A 15,095-nucleotide genomic window follows, 5' to 3' on the forward strand; every position below is an offset into this window, starting at 1 on the left:
GATTTTGGGGAATGATTTGGCTGGAAATCGAGTCTGGGCTGACAATTCTTTACCTGTTAAATCTAGAGTTCTGAATGAGTCCCATGAGTGTGAACAGGGTTTTTCTGACTTTGCAGCTTGTGCTGTTACAAGGGCTGCAGCTAAAAGGGATGCAAAGCCTGTAACTCAAGCAGAAGAGTGTCAGGTTGAACCAGATTTGATTGTTCTTGAACATTTGTCAGTTTCCCAGCAAGAGCTAATTCATGTGCAGCGTGCTGATGCTTCACTGACTGAGCTTTTTCACAAAGTGCAACCTAGTGATGACGCTAGAAGTGCGGCCTCTGGTTATTTTCTGCAGAAGGATGTACTAGTCCGTAGGTGGATTCCGCAGGGGTTGGACTGTGTTGGAAGTCCAGTTGTCCAGATTGTGGTTCCAACTAAATACCGTGACGAGGTGTTGAAGTGTTCTCATGACAAATCTGGGCATTTGGGAGTGACGAAGACTTATAATTACATCTTGCGCTACTTCTTTTGGCCACGTCTTAAGCGTGATGTTTCAGCTTACATTAAGACCTGCCATACTTGCCAAATTGTAGGTAAGCCAAATCAGTCTATTAAACCTGCTCCACTTTGTCCCATCCCTGCTGTGAGTAACCCATTTGAACACTTGATCATTGACTGTGTGGGCCCTCTTCCTAGAGCAAAATCTGGTTCGGAGTATCTTTTGACTGTAATGTGCCAGGTTACATGTTATCCTGCTGCATATCCGCTGCGTACCATCACAGCCAAGTCTGTGGTGAAGGCTTTGACACAGTATATTTCTCTATTTGGCATACCGAAGATTATTCAGAGTGACCAGGGATCAAACTTTTCGTCAAATCTATTTGCACAAGTTCTTAAGCTGTTGAATATTGTACATAATAAAGCCTCTCCTTATCATCCACAGAGCCAAGGTGCTTTGGAGCGCTTCCATCAAACACTGAAGTCCTTGTTACGGGCCTATTGCACCGAAATGAGGAGTGGCTGGGAGGAAGGTTTACCGTGGCTTCTGTTGGCAGCGCGAGAAGTATGCCAGGAGAGTACTGGGTTTAGCCCAAATGACTTGGTCTTTGGCCACAAAGTTCGGGGACCATTGACAGTGTTGTGCGATAAGTGGTTGTCAGGTGTACCACCAGTGAACTTGATAGATTATGTTAATGGTTTTCGGCACAGACTGTATGTGGCAGGTCAGTTGGCCAAACAGAACCTTGAAAAGGCTCAGGTCAAGATGAAATATTTTTATGACCGGCGTTCTGAAGAGCAGCAGTTTAGTGCGGGTGACCAGGTTTTGGCTTTACTGCCGATTGCAGGGTCACCGTTCCAGGCACGGTTTGCTGGGCCTTACACCGTGGTACAGAAACTGTCTAAACAGAATTATCTGATTGCTACCCCAGATTGCCAGAAAAGAAATCAACTTTGCCATGTTAATTTGTTGAAACCATATCGTGTTCGTCCTTTATCCGTCGGTCTGTCAGGCTCTCTCATTTCTCCTTCCACATCGAGTCCAGGGTTGACTGCTTGTACAATAGCACAGTCAGTTTGTGGGGGGGAGGATGTGGCAGCACCTGATGATGCTTTATTGCTTGGTCCTCTGAAGAATTCAGAAACTCTTCAGAGCTTGGATGTGCTGTTGGGCCATTTGCCTGCTGACAAATGTGCAGAACTGTCTGCATTAATTAAAAGGTATCCAACCTTGTTTAGAGACACACCTTCTAAGACAACTTTGATAGAGCATGATATTGATGTGGGTGATGCAAAACCAATCCAGCAGAGGTTCTACAGGGAAAATAATTGAGAAGGAAGTTCATTACATGTTGGAAAACAACATTGCAGTGCCGTCGTCATCAAGCTGGGCTTCCCCATGGTTGTTGGTTGAAAAAGCTGATAAATCACCACATTGTTGCACACACTTTCGTAAAGTAAATGCAGTGACCAAACCCGATTCCTATCCCTTGCCTCATATTGACGACTGTATTGAAAAAGTTGGTGCAGCAGAATATGTGAGCAAGTTTGATCTGTTGAAGGGATATTGGCAGGTGCCACTGACTCCCAGAGCTCAGGAAATATCTGCTTTCATCACGCCATCTGGTCTTTATTCATATACAGTCATGGGTTTTGGTTTACGCAATGCTCCAGCTACATTTCAGCGACTCATGAATATGGTTGTTAATGGGCTGAAAGGCTGTGCTGTTTACCTCGATGACGTGGTGGTATATAGTAGCACCTGGAAGGATCATCTGGATCGTATTTGCACTCTGTTTGAACGACTAGTTTGGGGAAATCTGACTATCAACCTGGCAAAATGTGAATTTGCAAAAGCAACTGTGACCTATCTTGGCAAGGTTGTGGGCCAAGGTTATGTGAGGCCAGTTGATGCAAAGGTGTTGGCCATCAAAGAGTTCCCTGTTCCAGTAACCAAAAAAGAACTCATGAGATTTTTGGGTCTGGTCGGTTATTATCGCTGTTTTTGTCGAAACTTCTCAACAGTGGTTGCTCCTCTGACTGATTTGTTGAAGGCCAAAGTAAAGTTTATTTGGTCTGCAGCATGCCAGCAAGCTTTTTGGGATGTAAAAGCTTTACTGTGCTCTGAACCTGTGCTTTTAGCACCTCGTCTGGATCAGCCCTTCAAGCTGTATGTGGACGCAAGCCACATTGGTGCAGGTGCTGTTCTAGTCCAAGCTGACAAGCAAGGTACTGAACATCCAGTTAGTTTCTATTCCAAGAAGTTCAACTCCCATCAGCTGAGTTATTCGGTCATTGAAAAGGAAGCTTTGGCATTAGTCTTGGCCTTGCAGCATTTTAGGGTATATTTAGATTCTGCTCGGCCAATTGAGGTATTTTCTGACCATAACCCTCTCACTTTCTTGAACTCATTGCAGAACCCAAATCAGAGGCTCATGCGGTGGGCTCTCTTGTTGCAGCCTTACAATATGGACATCCAGCACATTAAGGGCAAAGATAATGTCTTGGCAGATGCTTTGTCCCGTGCCCCTTTGTAACCAGCAGTTTCACTCCTCATATGCTTTGAAGTATGTCCTCTCCAGTATCGTTTTCCTTCCTCTTAAATTGCTCCTAGGTACCAAGGTTGCTGAGGTTGGAGTTGAGCTGAAGATGACTTTTGAGCACACAAAAGGTGTTGAAAGTGAGGTTGCATATATGTGTGTGTGTGTTATGTTATGGATTTAATATATGCATGTTCTTCTAGTTGCAAATTCATAATATAAACGTGTTTGCCAATTCAGGGTGAGACCCTGTTCTATGGGGGGGAGTGTGACGGCCAGTGGGCTGGCCTTGTGTTTTGCTTTTTCTTTTACCTGTTTCTTGCAGGTAGGTGGAGCTGACCCAATTATTGATGCAGCACACCTGAGAGGCCAGTCCCAGTGTATATAAAGACACCTTGACTAAACCAGCGTGGCGCTGGCTTTGGCTCTGGCTCTCTCTGTCTGGCACCCATCTTGTTCATTTGGAAGTTTCAGTTATGGCTGTTATGTCCTTTAAATTGTGTTTAAGTTGCTTTACCTTATTTTCATTAAATATGTCTTACAGTCTTTAGAAACCTGTGTGTGGTCTCCCATTTGTTTGTCACTTCCTATGAGCCGGGTTGTGACATCACTGAGACTACGTGTGTGCAGTGTTGGTCAAGTTACTTGAAAAAAGTAATCAGTAACTAATTACTTCCCCAAAAAGTAATCCCATTACTTTACTGATTACTTATTTTCAAAAGTAATTAGTTACTTAGTTAGTTTTTAAAAACATGATTTACAACCTGAATAGGTGATAAAGTGATAGATCTTTCAGCCCAATTCTACTTTTTCTGCATAATCCATCATACAAAATGTAATCAAATGGAAAAGTCTCTTTTTAAAACTTGTTTTATTAGTTTTAATCTTTTAACTTTATGCATCAAGCAAAAATTAAATTATCTGCAACATTCTCTGACTGGAAGAAATTAGTTTAACATTTAAACTTATTTTCTGCACATTCCAGCACATAAAATAAAATATTTTGTGTGTTTACACTCAGTCTTTCAAATAGATGCAAGTAAAACACAGCAGAAAATAAATAAAATCAAAGACTAGCGGTGCTGTTGCTCTATTTTCACCTGTAAAGCAGGAGTGGGGTAGGCGGAGGTTTACCCTGGTAATATTTACTAAAACCGTGATTTTCTTGCGAGAATGTCTCATGACAGTGACGTAAGCGAGTGCGACATTCGTGGCAACAGATGTGTGCAAATCAACAATGGATAATATATCGAGTGCGGGAGAGAGTATGAGCGTGCAGCGTTTAAAATCATTCCAAGACATTTCCTAAATTTTAGGTGGCTTATAAATTTGCAGGAAGGTCAATTAAGAAGCAGAAAATCAATAAGACTAATTTCTCAGTTGGTTAATGTTACTGTGCATTGCTGTTACCAGTGCTGCATACATTTCCATGTATGTGAAACCACACTCTGTACTGAATCCAGAATGCAGCCGAAACACTGCTGGGAGCGACTGAGAGGAACCAGACCAATCAGAAACTGCAGGGAACACGGTTATATATCACTCTGTTGTCATAGTGATATTTATGCATATGTGTTTTTCCTTAAAAAAAAAAAACAGCATACGGGTTCTCATGAGTACTTTCAATACAACAAACTGATCAATATAAAATGGAAAAATGTGACTTTATATATTTTGGTTCCCAGTAAGAAGCTTCTGCAGTTTTCAGAAAACATGCAAAACATTTTTTACATAATTGAAATTGTTAATAAATCTTTTACTGGTTTAAAGTGTTTTAGTTTCTTTATATGAGGCTTGAACCTACAGGGGGCAGCAGGTACCCAAGAAATCATAAGACCAGCACAGAAACTAAAACCATGTACTGAAGTGTGCACGGTCAACAGCGTGGATTTCACGTGGATTTCACACACATAAAAGAGCTGATAGTGGATTATGCTGCTCATTTACAGTGACTGATTTATTCTAACTTACAACATTTTCACTACTTTACTCTTACAGTCCAAAAACAGGTCATTTGGTTCATCTGCTGCAGCTGTTACTTAGTGTGTTTGAATTAGTTACTAATTCTAATCTAAACTTGAACTAAACCATCAAAACACCAGAAACATGTTTACTGTGAGCTACAAATTCTCTGCTGCCTTTAAAGAAACTTGCTGCTATAAACCAGCCTGAAGTTTAACATGAGGCACAACTTCAAACTGATGAAAGACTTATTTTTTTGTTAGAAGAAGAAAGATGCTGAACATCTGTTTATATTATGTGTAAATGGACAAAAGGCGGCTTTTTACCGCAGGAACGTTTCCCTACCTTGAGGATTTCTCCGTCAGCGTAAAGCACATATATGGTCACCTCGATGTTCTTCTGAACGCTTTTCCCTCCCCTCTCAAAATCTCCTCGCTCCAGTGTCAGGTACAGGTCGTTACGGATGTCACCTGGACCAGCAGAGACATGTTAATACAGACTAATATGTATCAAACACCAGCGCACATAGTCGTTTTATTTGTAAAGATGCAACAAAGATGCAAACGTCCGTAATCTCGAAGCAGGCGCGGTGTGTCGCTGCCACACATAAGACTAACGACCTGTGTGGACGTGTGTGGACTCATTTATCACTCCCCGCTCGTCCTCATAGAGGAGGTGTCACCTTTAATGTATAAAGATGGGAGTTAAGCACTCACTCCATCACTGCCTGAGGGGAGCAGTGGTTAATGTCTGTGAAAGACACTGGTGCCTGTGGGATGTGCAGCCCTGCTGTTTTCTTCCTGTTTGCTGTAGAGAGAAGCTTAATGTTCATTTGTTTACCTATTAAGCTCATCATCATTAAGAGTATTCACCAATGAGAGCAACACAGCAGGTTCATGAGCTGGACTATGAAGCTGCTCGACTCGTGTCCTTTATTTCTAAAGGCGAAAGTTAAATACAAAGCAAATGATTGGCTTGCAGGGCTGCTAAAAAAGGAGGACCTGATGTGGTACAGATGAATCTATGATAATGATGATGTATTCAACGCACTTCTTGTAATTATGTAAAGATTAACTCCTGACAGCTGGCACGACGGGGTAAAAGCTTTGAATAATTTCAGGCAGGCTGTAAGAATGTTTATTTCCTGCTGCAACGTTAATATGAAGTCTGACGTGCTTTTAGAGGAACTGCAGTTTTTTGCCCTCAGCTTCATTTTTCAGCCCTGCCTATTGAAGAGCAACAGACATTTCTGCAGCTCTAAAACATGGCAGCTCACATCATAACTATCTCACCGGACAAACAGCACCACAGACCAGAGGAGAGATTATATTTGGGGCTGAAATTATGCCTCTAAGAAAGCCTCTCTTGTCAAGGACATAAATGCGGGATGTTGAATATTTTCTGTGGTCACATATTTTACAGGCTGCATAAATGAATTAACAAGAGACTGCGGAGATCATAGCACTTTAGCTTTAGCAGCAGTGTTTGGTATTTCTGCTAAATCTAAAAAGTAAGCATGAATGTGGGACAGGTAAGGTTTCTTTAACTGAATGAAGCTGCAAGCAGTGGATACAAATAGTAAACAGTGAGATGTTTTTTGTATGTAAATCCAGCTGCTGCCTGGATGTGATATCAGGCTGCTGCAGCATTCACACACAAACACACACTTGTCCATCTTTGTGGTTTCTTTATCAGGCTGCAGCCAGTTGGAAAAACGAGGCATAAAACCTAAAATCCAGATATGGAAATAAAAGTTTTCTCAAACATAAAAATGTAAAATCTTTGTGTCAGCTGCAAATTTATGAGAGAAAACTTAAGGAACTATAATATTTTACTTTTCAAAGTGAAGTTGGAAACAAATTCACATATTTAAACTCCACAGTGCACCAAGAAAACCTCCAACATGGTCTAAAGAAGAGTCTATGAGTCCCTCACAGTGAGACGTCACGATACATTTTTTATTTTCACTTTTTTTGCTTTCTCAAAGATTTACCAAACATTTGCCATTTTTATTTTCTTTTGCCAGATTTTTTTGGCCCCCTGGTTCTTACTTCCTCCAGAAGCTGCTGCACTGTGTGTACATCTGCTCACAGCGCCACAGCAATGATGATGATTCTAAAGGTCTGATTAACACTCGACATTTCCATGTTCTGTTCAGCAACACGATCACTACCTTATTGTGGTGGATATATATATATATATATATATATATATAGGCTGCCACGATTAGTCGACTATCAAAATCGTCGACGACAAATTTAATAGTCGACGGTCGTTTGAAGCTTTGTAAGATCACAAAAGACGCAGGAATAAGTAGTAGGATTTAAGAGTGTAATAACGGACTGAAACAGAAGATGGCAGCACTGCATGTACAAGGATGCCAGCTGCCGTTAAACCCCGAAGAAGAGGAAGCAGCTGTGTCCCACAATTCATAGCGCGGCCCAGCTCAGTTTCCAACAATGGCGGCAGCTAGTTAGTTTTAATATTACTCTTATTATTCTTTCTGGGTCACAAAATAAACGTTTAACATATTTTCAGGCGAGAATGTAGCTGTGTAAACCTCAAATATCTGCTCAGTTTATCAAGACACCACATATTTTCAAAAGCGCTCCGACGTTTTCGGAGACGTCTGTTACCCACTAGCTCGATAGCTAGCCGGGGGCTAGGCTAACTAGAGCCGTGAGAACACCGGACTCCCGGCAAATCGTTTTCAAACCCACCATCGTCTTTCACTACTCATGTTAAACATGATATATAAGTCACTTAGATAACTTAAAAATGTTATTGTTTGGCTTTTTTCAGTATTTTATTTGTTCCTGAGTAAATCGGCTGAGTTTATTAAACTCCACCGAAACAATCTGCAAATTTCATTAAAATTTAATAAACTATCATCTTGTCTTTATTTTTAGTTAGCACATACCTTAAACACTTCAAGCTGTAAGCTAATGATAGTTATATAAGAGCAGATGCTGCTGGTGTAATAAGTCCGTTTTACTACAATAGATGCACGATCTGATTAATCGACTAATTGCAAAAATAATCGGTGACTAGTCGACTATCAAAATAATCGTTTGTGGCAGCCCTATATATATATATATATATATATATATATATTTTTTTTTTTTTTTTTTTTTTTTTCCAGGGGTGGGGGCGATTTGCCCCTGGCAGAGTCTCCCATGGCAAATCATTTGAATCACTCTTTGTCTGGTTCCTCACCCAGGACCAGATAGTTTGAGCTCCAGTCTCCTGCAGAGGGGCTGGACTAAATGATGTCACTCCTCTGGGGCAGATAAGAGCTAAGACTGATAAATAAATGAGCGTGCATGCCTAACACGTCTCTGACAGCAGGCAGTGCACTTGTTGAGAAGACTGAATTATCTTTTACACACCGACACAGCCGACAGAAACAGCTGCGAAGCTGTACAACAACACATTAAATCATCAAAGTGACTTAAGCTAAGTACTGCTGAAAGAGATTTCCACACTTATGAAAAATACATCTGTGGACTTAAATATCTACAAGCCTGTAACTCAGTTTATTGGGTTATTAAATAATAACACATTTACAGCTTTGAAGGTCTTCACAAACATTTTAACATATTACAGGAGGAGAAGCTCCACTGTAATGAAAATGAAGTCAGTGGAGAGATGCAAACTGGCACATTCGGTCTCCCTGTAATGGATTTATAGCTCTCAGAAGAGGAAGCTAACACAGGAATATCAGAAAGCAGGTCCAATTCTGGGAAACTGTTTACTTCGACCAATGCTTTGGAGACGTTCCTGCTGGAAAAACCAGATTCACTCCTTTGTTGCTCCCATGTAGGAATCTAAATTAAGCAGCAGCCCGGCAGGAGCGCAGATCAGCCTCTGTGGTTCTGTCCATCTGTCCAGCCTTGAAGTCACTTGTTTATTTTCAGGGATCCTGGACCTCAAATCTAAATCCTCTTTCTTTGTTTGGAACTTGGACATTGATCTAAAGGCCTCTTTGAAAGCCAAACAAAGCTTTTGAAGATTTTTATAGCTGCAAGAAATAAAACTGTTTACAAAATGCCTGCTTGAGAAGAACGCCTGCAACACTGCACCTTTTCTCTGCGCTTCATCTCAACAGGTACGTGTTTGCTCCCTTCTTCAAAAGCAGAAGGTAGAGATACACAAAAACCCGCCCAGTCATTCAGCACTTTTTCTATTCCTGTCTGACCCGTTTACATGATTCAACCTGAATTGTTGTTTTTATTTATTTTCCGTGTTATTCACGGAGTCCATCTCTGCTGTTTGCTTACGTAAACTAAGAATAGAAGTGTTGAGGTGGACAGCCCGCTGCGCTGTGATGTTTAGGCCTACATGAAGCTGGATACGTGACTCACCGGGCATGATGACATCTGGGAATCCCAGTTTGCGTGTGATGGCCACCCCCCTGCTGAAAATGAGCGGGTTTTCTCTGCGGACCTGCTCCATGTCGCCCCTCAGCAGCTGCAGGGAGATGATCAGCCCTGCAGGATGTGAAGGGGAAGAAATGGGAACGAGTGGGTTGACAGAAAAAGAAGATGGATGAAAAGCAAAGGAAGAAGACAGAAAAAAGTGCCCTATTTAAAAAGCACAGCCTTCAGGCCACACATAAAATTCAGATAAACTTAAAGTCTAAACAGAGTTTTGAAGCAGCAGAACTCGTTTGATCTCCCCAGAATCAGAACAAACATTTCGATGCATGCTAAACGTTTCCAGCAGACTCTCAGCCTGTTAGTCTGGGTTCATCTCTTCACCTGAAAACAAAAGTTTGCTGCTGGATTATGTTTTTATAAAGACACATATCTGTGCGGCGTCATGGGAGTTCACAGACTTTAACACTGGGGCAGAGGAGAGTCCTCCACAGTGACACCAATTAATATGATTTTCCCACTGATGTCAGTGTGATGACTTGCATCAGTCAGACGCTCTAATCTAAATAAGTTGCTCCTGGGAACTCTGAGGTTTTCGTTCAGTGTTCCTGAAATGTCGGCTGACTCATCAGCGATGAAATAAAACGAGTCACAAGTGCTGCAGGACTAAAATCTGCTCCTGCCCTCTGTGCTTTGACAGAAGTAATAAAGTGACTGGAAGAAACGGTCCACACAGAACATCAGCGGGCTGGAGCAATAACCGAGTGCTAGAAATTGCCTCCACCCTCGGCTGCTGTGTTCACAAAAACACCACCACACTGCTAATGCTGCAGGGTAACCCTGCAAGGAAAACTTATCTGCTTCTGGGTTTTGTGGCCAAAAGAATTCACCTGGACAAAAAAATCCAGTAGGACAATAAATTGTGCTCCGATATACGTGTAGCAAGCCTGCTGTGTTGTTTGGGTGTTGATTGCTAACCTTTATGCCTCCTCTCTTACCATAGCTGGGTTGCCCGTCATTTCCAGTGGAGTGAGGGCACAGATGCTGCACTCAGCGATCAATCAGGCCTACAGAGTAAGAGCTGGGGAGGAGAGCAGCTCAGTCTCTCTATGGGCGAGACGTACAGTAGCCTTAGCCGTGTGTTGTGTTTTAATTATGTCAAGCTCCCAGCGAGTAACTGTGACCTCCTGTTTGCAGAGTGGGTTTTTTTTCTTCTTTTGTGTTGTGGAGGTGCAGATTCTTCATTTTTATTTCCAATCTCCCAACATTATCTGTTGTTGATGCTTTTCTTTTATTTCTGGATTATTTAGGGTGTAGAGGCGAAGACAAATCTTTAAGTTAGAGCTTTTAATAAAATCAGGATTGAGTTTGTAATGTTTTCCCCTTTTCTTTCACACTGTTACTCCCCTCATCCTGTAGGCCAGCGGTCCCCACAGACTGGTTTATACTTGACAGTATTTTCACAGACCGGCCATTAAGGTGTCATAAATACAACAAAATAAAACCAGTATACCAAAAAAGAAGATTTATTCATTACACGGGGAAAGACCGAAGGAAACCAAGTTAACGCTAAAAACCGATAAAAACCCTGAAAACTATAAATTCACCCCCGAGCCTCCTCTCTCGCAGCCCAGTACCAAACGACTCACAGACTGGTACCAGTCTGTGTCCTGGAGGTTGGGAACCGCTGCTCTACTGTTACTCCCCTCATCCTGTAGGCCGTTTCAGGGAACATAACAGTTTAGGGGCTTGTCCGGGATTCAGACCCAGGAAACTATGCATTAAAGAAAGTGGAGATCTTTGAGATATTAACAAGTTATTTATTCTTAAATGTAACTATGAGCTTCAGTATTTGTATTTAGCATAAATCAGAGACGTGCTCTTTATCCCACACTCAGTTTGTTGGGGTCCAATCATCCAAACTCAGGGTACACAAACGCGTGGTTTCTCCTACCGTAGTTGGTGCTGGGTGCCGTGTATTTGGTGCTGGACTTGCGGATGATGTTCTCATGGATCTGGTACCATTCATTCTCATTGTTACACCTGGAGAGCAACAAAAAACAATCATGTCCTATAAAGGATAACAATATATTTGTAACTTGTGTTTTTATACAACAAAAGTTCAGTTGGATATAATGGACTTTTGAAATCTAGTTATTTTGCCAGTTATTTTGGGTTGTACGTGCCATCAATCATTGCAATTATGATACAAAATATAAAATTGGGGCGTGGTCTGCGGGTGGATGCTGGGGTGGTGAGGTGAGGTAGCAAGGTAGAGCAGCAGCGCTGACATGTCAGAGGAAGGGAAATTTTGGAGCTTAAATACACGGATAAATTGGAGCAGGTCTTTCTTCCATGTCTTCGTTGGTCTCTACAGCCAATCAGCTGTCTCCATCTCTCCCTCTCTGTTGTCTGTTCTCCTGTCGCACTGGAATCTTCTCTTCCTCTGCATGGAGCTCGAACTTCATCATATTCATTTCAGATCCCATCCTGCTCACTCCCAGTGTGGATCTTTATATCTTCAGCCGGGCCTCCTGTCTTTTTGTCGGTGTCATCATCTCCAAACGACACATGGCAGCAGGTTCACTACCGGCTTCCCTTTCACTCCTGCTGCTACTCCAAAAATGCAACAAAACATTTGTCTGTGTGCAGATCATCTTCACCTGGGCTTCATCGCTGATCTCTTGACAAACCCACTCTCCATTTCGAGTGCCGACCTGACGCATTTTTGTGCAAACGCATCTTTGGTTCTGTGGTTTTGTTGGAAAATGTAACATCTCTGTTTGTATTGACTACACACTAGAGACTGCTGCTCTCAGCCAAATCATACATTTTTTAAAACAGTTTTTAGATTAGACCAAAGGTCAGATTAAACAACCGTCTTTGAGCCATTTACAGGTCAGGAAATTGCATTTTCACAGTTTTACAGATCGCCTGATTAATCAAGGAAACAACAAGAGGAAAAAGAAAAAGAGCAGTAACTAGCAGACCTATCTGCAGATAAGACAGTGGATGAGCCACACTGTGTCAAGCAGCTGGATTTTTGTATTAACATAAAATAGCCCCGTCCAATAAAACAACTCGCTCGTTCCGCTCTTAATTTACTCGTCTTTCTTCAGAGTGAACGTGTGGATCTACATTTTCCTCGGCTGATTCTCACAAACTGATGATTTCGGTCCCGTTAACGTCACAGGATGCTGCAACACAAGCCTGAAAAGGAGACGTCGAACCCCCGTGAACTGACCGAGCAGTTCAGCTAAGACTGAGGCATCAAACACACACACAGACGCACACACACACACAGACGCACACTCTTCGTGCCTATGGTACGACAACTTTTCTCCGTGCCCCTGGTACACTGCGCAGAAACACCTTGCCACACACACACACACACACACACACACACACACACACACACGCACGCAGACACACACACACACACTGTGCTGCTGTGCAGTCGCTCTCTCTTCCTTTACTCAGCACGACATCAGAGAGAAATACAAATAAGAAAAGGAGAAAGAAGAGGCTGGTGGTGACAGAGAGATAAGAACAGAAGTAAAGCTATAATAAAAATATATGGCTCTACTGTCTCTGCAGCTTGCTGATCTTTAACCTTCTCCTCTTTCTCTCTCTGACCTTTTCTCTGAGCCCGGAAATATTTAGTCGGACAAAATGATTTTCCAAAAAGAAAATATCATCTTGTTTACTTTTTAAATATTTAATTAAGGATCCCTTACAGGTACCGACCTTCTCCAGTTTCCTCTGTAACTCTGCCAGCTTCTGACTGCAGCTGTGTTTAGCTGTTGCTTCTTCCTGCCTTTAGTTTTCTCCTCTGTAAATGAAATGCTGGCAGGTTTGAGATCAGCTGATTCTTTACCTTCCTAAACCTGGGGTTGCATTTGCAATTTGTTTTGTTGGGTCACTGTCCATCCGTCCAATGAAGTGCCAGCAACTAAACCTGAGATCTGTACACTTCATTCAGGATTCATATGTCTGCTTATGTCTCCTGTCACATCATCGATCGACACCAGCGACTCATGTCTGTGTCACTGCTTCACCACAGGTTCGAGTCCTGTGCTGTGAGTCTAATCAGGCCTTTACTTGTGGTGAACCCTCAGTATTTTCTCTCGCCTCGTTATCTGCGAGCGCAGACACTTACGTGTACACTTTAAGGACAAAATCTTTCTCCTCTTTGAGCTCTGAGATGGTCTGCAGCACGTCGCTCATGGCCAGGACTGCACAGCCATACGGTCGACGGTACTGGACGTGCGGAGGACCCTTCTTACTGTCATTCAGCAGCATTCGACCTGTAACCAGAAGCGTGTGCGTCACATAATGAGAAATTTAATTTCAGGTTAATAAAGGTGCACATTATAAACCTGACAAAGTTATTCTGTTATTTCTGTTTCCACCTACATAACATAACTTACCTGTCCTGATAACTTGTGACACAATATAGAGATCTCTCTTCATGTCTTTGTTACTCAGATCCTGTGAGAAAAAGAAAAATCATCATCATCCACCAGCTTCAGCTTTTCTTACAATTAAAGAAGGTTTGTGCTCCGAGTTTCTGTTCGTAACTTTTATGGACAGAATTCCGATGTGGAGCCAGGAGCTCCTGGATCACATCTTTTGCTGTTTTTTGCAGACGATGGTGCTGCCAGTCCAGTCAGAGGTGATCTCCAGCTCCAGCTGGGGAGGTTTTGCAGCCAAATGCAACACAGTTGGAATGATAATTAACACTTCCACCTTGAGGTGCTGCTTCTCAGCAGGAAAATCGTGGTTTCTCCGGGAGAGGAATGATTTCCTGCCCCAAGTTAAGAAGTTCAAGTTTCTCTGGATCGTGTTCGTGAGTTGAGGAAGATTGGAGCAGGAGACTGCCAGACAGGCTGATTTGGATGCTGTACCGCTCACTGAGCGGGTAGGTGAAGTTGTTATCGGTCCATCTGTTTCTCACTTATGGCTCACGAGCTAAGAATAAGACTTCAGAGGAAATTAGCTTCTGACTGGGCTCAGCTTTAGAGATATTTAGTTTGAGGAGCTTCATGAAAATTAGCCAGTTGTTCAGGTGTCAGGAAACTCGAGGGCTCAGGACAGGCTGTAAAGATCAGCTTGTCCTGGGCTAGCTGGGTTTGGGAAGGCCCTGGAAGAGCTGGAGGACTAAGAAGCTCTGCTTAGACTGCTGCATCAATGGATTGTTTTATTAATTTGATAAATATGTGTGTAATTTACACATATATGGACTGATTCCAGCTCGGGTTGAAACAGGAACGCTCAGATTTCAGTGAACGTTGGGAGCTTTAGTGCAGAAAAAATGCATCAAACAATCTCCAGACTGATTCTGCTGCAGAGCAACAGGGGGCAATGCTTCCTCACTTTTAGATCCTCTGTTTTCAACTGTTCCCTTAAATTACACGAAACACCATCACTGCACCACGAGTTTCATTAAACGTGCGTGTGTGTTGTTACCGTGAAGAGGGCACACAGCCGGTCCACCTTCTCTGGATTCTTTGGACCTCCGTTCTTGTTCAGTCTCACCATGAACTTCTCACTGAAACAACACAATCAACAGCCACTTTGGTTAGTTTGAGTAAAAACGATGTCTTTCAGTGAGATCAGGTTGTCACCTCTGTGCTGCTTTATCGCTGATATTTGACCTGAGAAAAGGAGATAAAGGAAACAGTTTGTGGCGTCTCTCTGATGCAACAACAGTTTTTTTATTCACAGACGCTGCCAG

At 42.4% G+C, this 15,095-nt stretch overlaps 1 protein-coding gene across 3 annotated transcripts in view; it reads right to left on the reverse strand.

Moving 5' to 3' along the window:
• The window catches only part of LOC102797476 (dedicator of cytokinesis protein 3-like), a 304,843-nt gene that overhangs the window by 61,288 nt on the left and 228,460 nt on the right, over window positions 1-15,095 (reverse strand). For all 3 annotated transcript variants that reach the window (XM_087841103.1, XM_087841105.1, XM_087841104.1), the window contains exons 10-15: window positions 14,828-14,909; window positions 13,789-13,849; window positions 13,518-13,665; window positions 11,313-11,401; window positions 9,347-9,472; window positions 5,328-5,452 (exon numbers count right to left, since the gene is read on the reverse strand). In XM_087841103.1, the coding sequence (XP_087697229.1) occupies window positions 5,328-5,452; window positions 9,347-9,472; window positions 11,313-11,401; window positions 13,518-13,665; window positions 13,789-13,849; window positions 14,828-14,909 (631 nt within the window). The remainder of the gene's footprint in view (window positions 1-5,327; window positions 5,453-9,346; window positions 9,473-11,312; window positions 11,402-13,517; window positions 13,666-13,788; window positions 13,850-14,827; window positions 14,910-15,095) is intronic.

Source organism: Neolamprologus brichardi, chromosome 5 (genome assembly GCF_056152115.1).
Source record: "Neolamprologus brichardi isolate AB-2024 chromosome 5, ASM5615211v1, whole genome shotgun sequence".
Classification (NCBI taxonomy): domain Eukaryota; kingdom Metazoa; phylum Chordata; class Actinopteri; order Cichliformes; family Cichlidae; genus Neolamprologus; species Neolamprologus brichardi.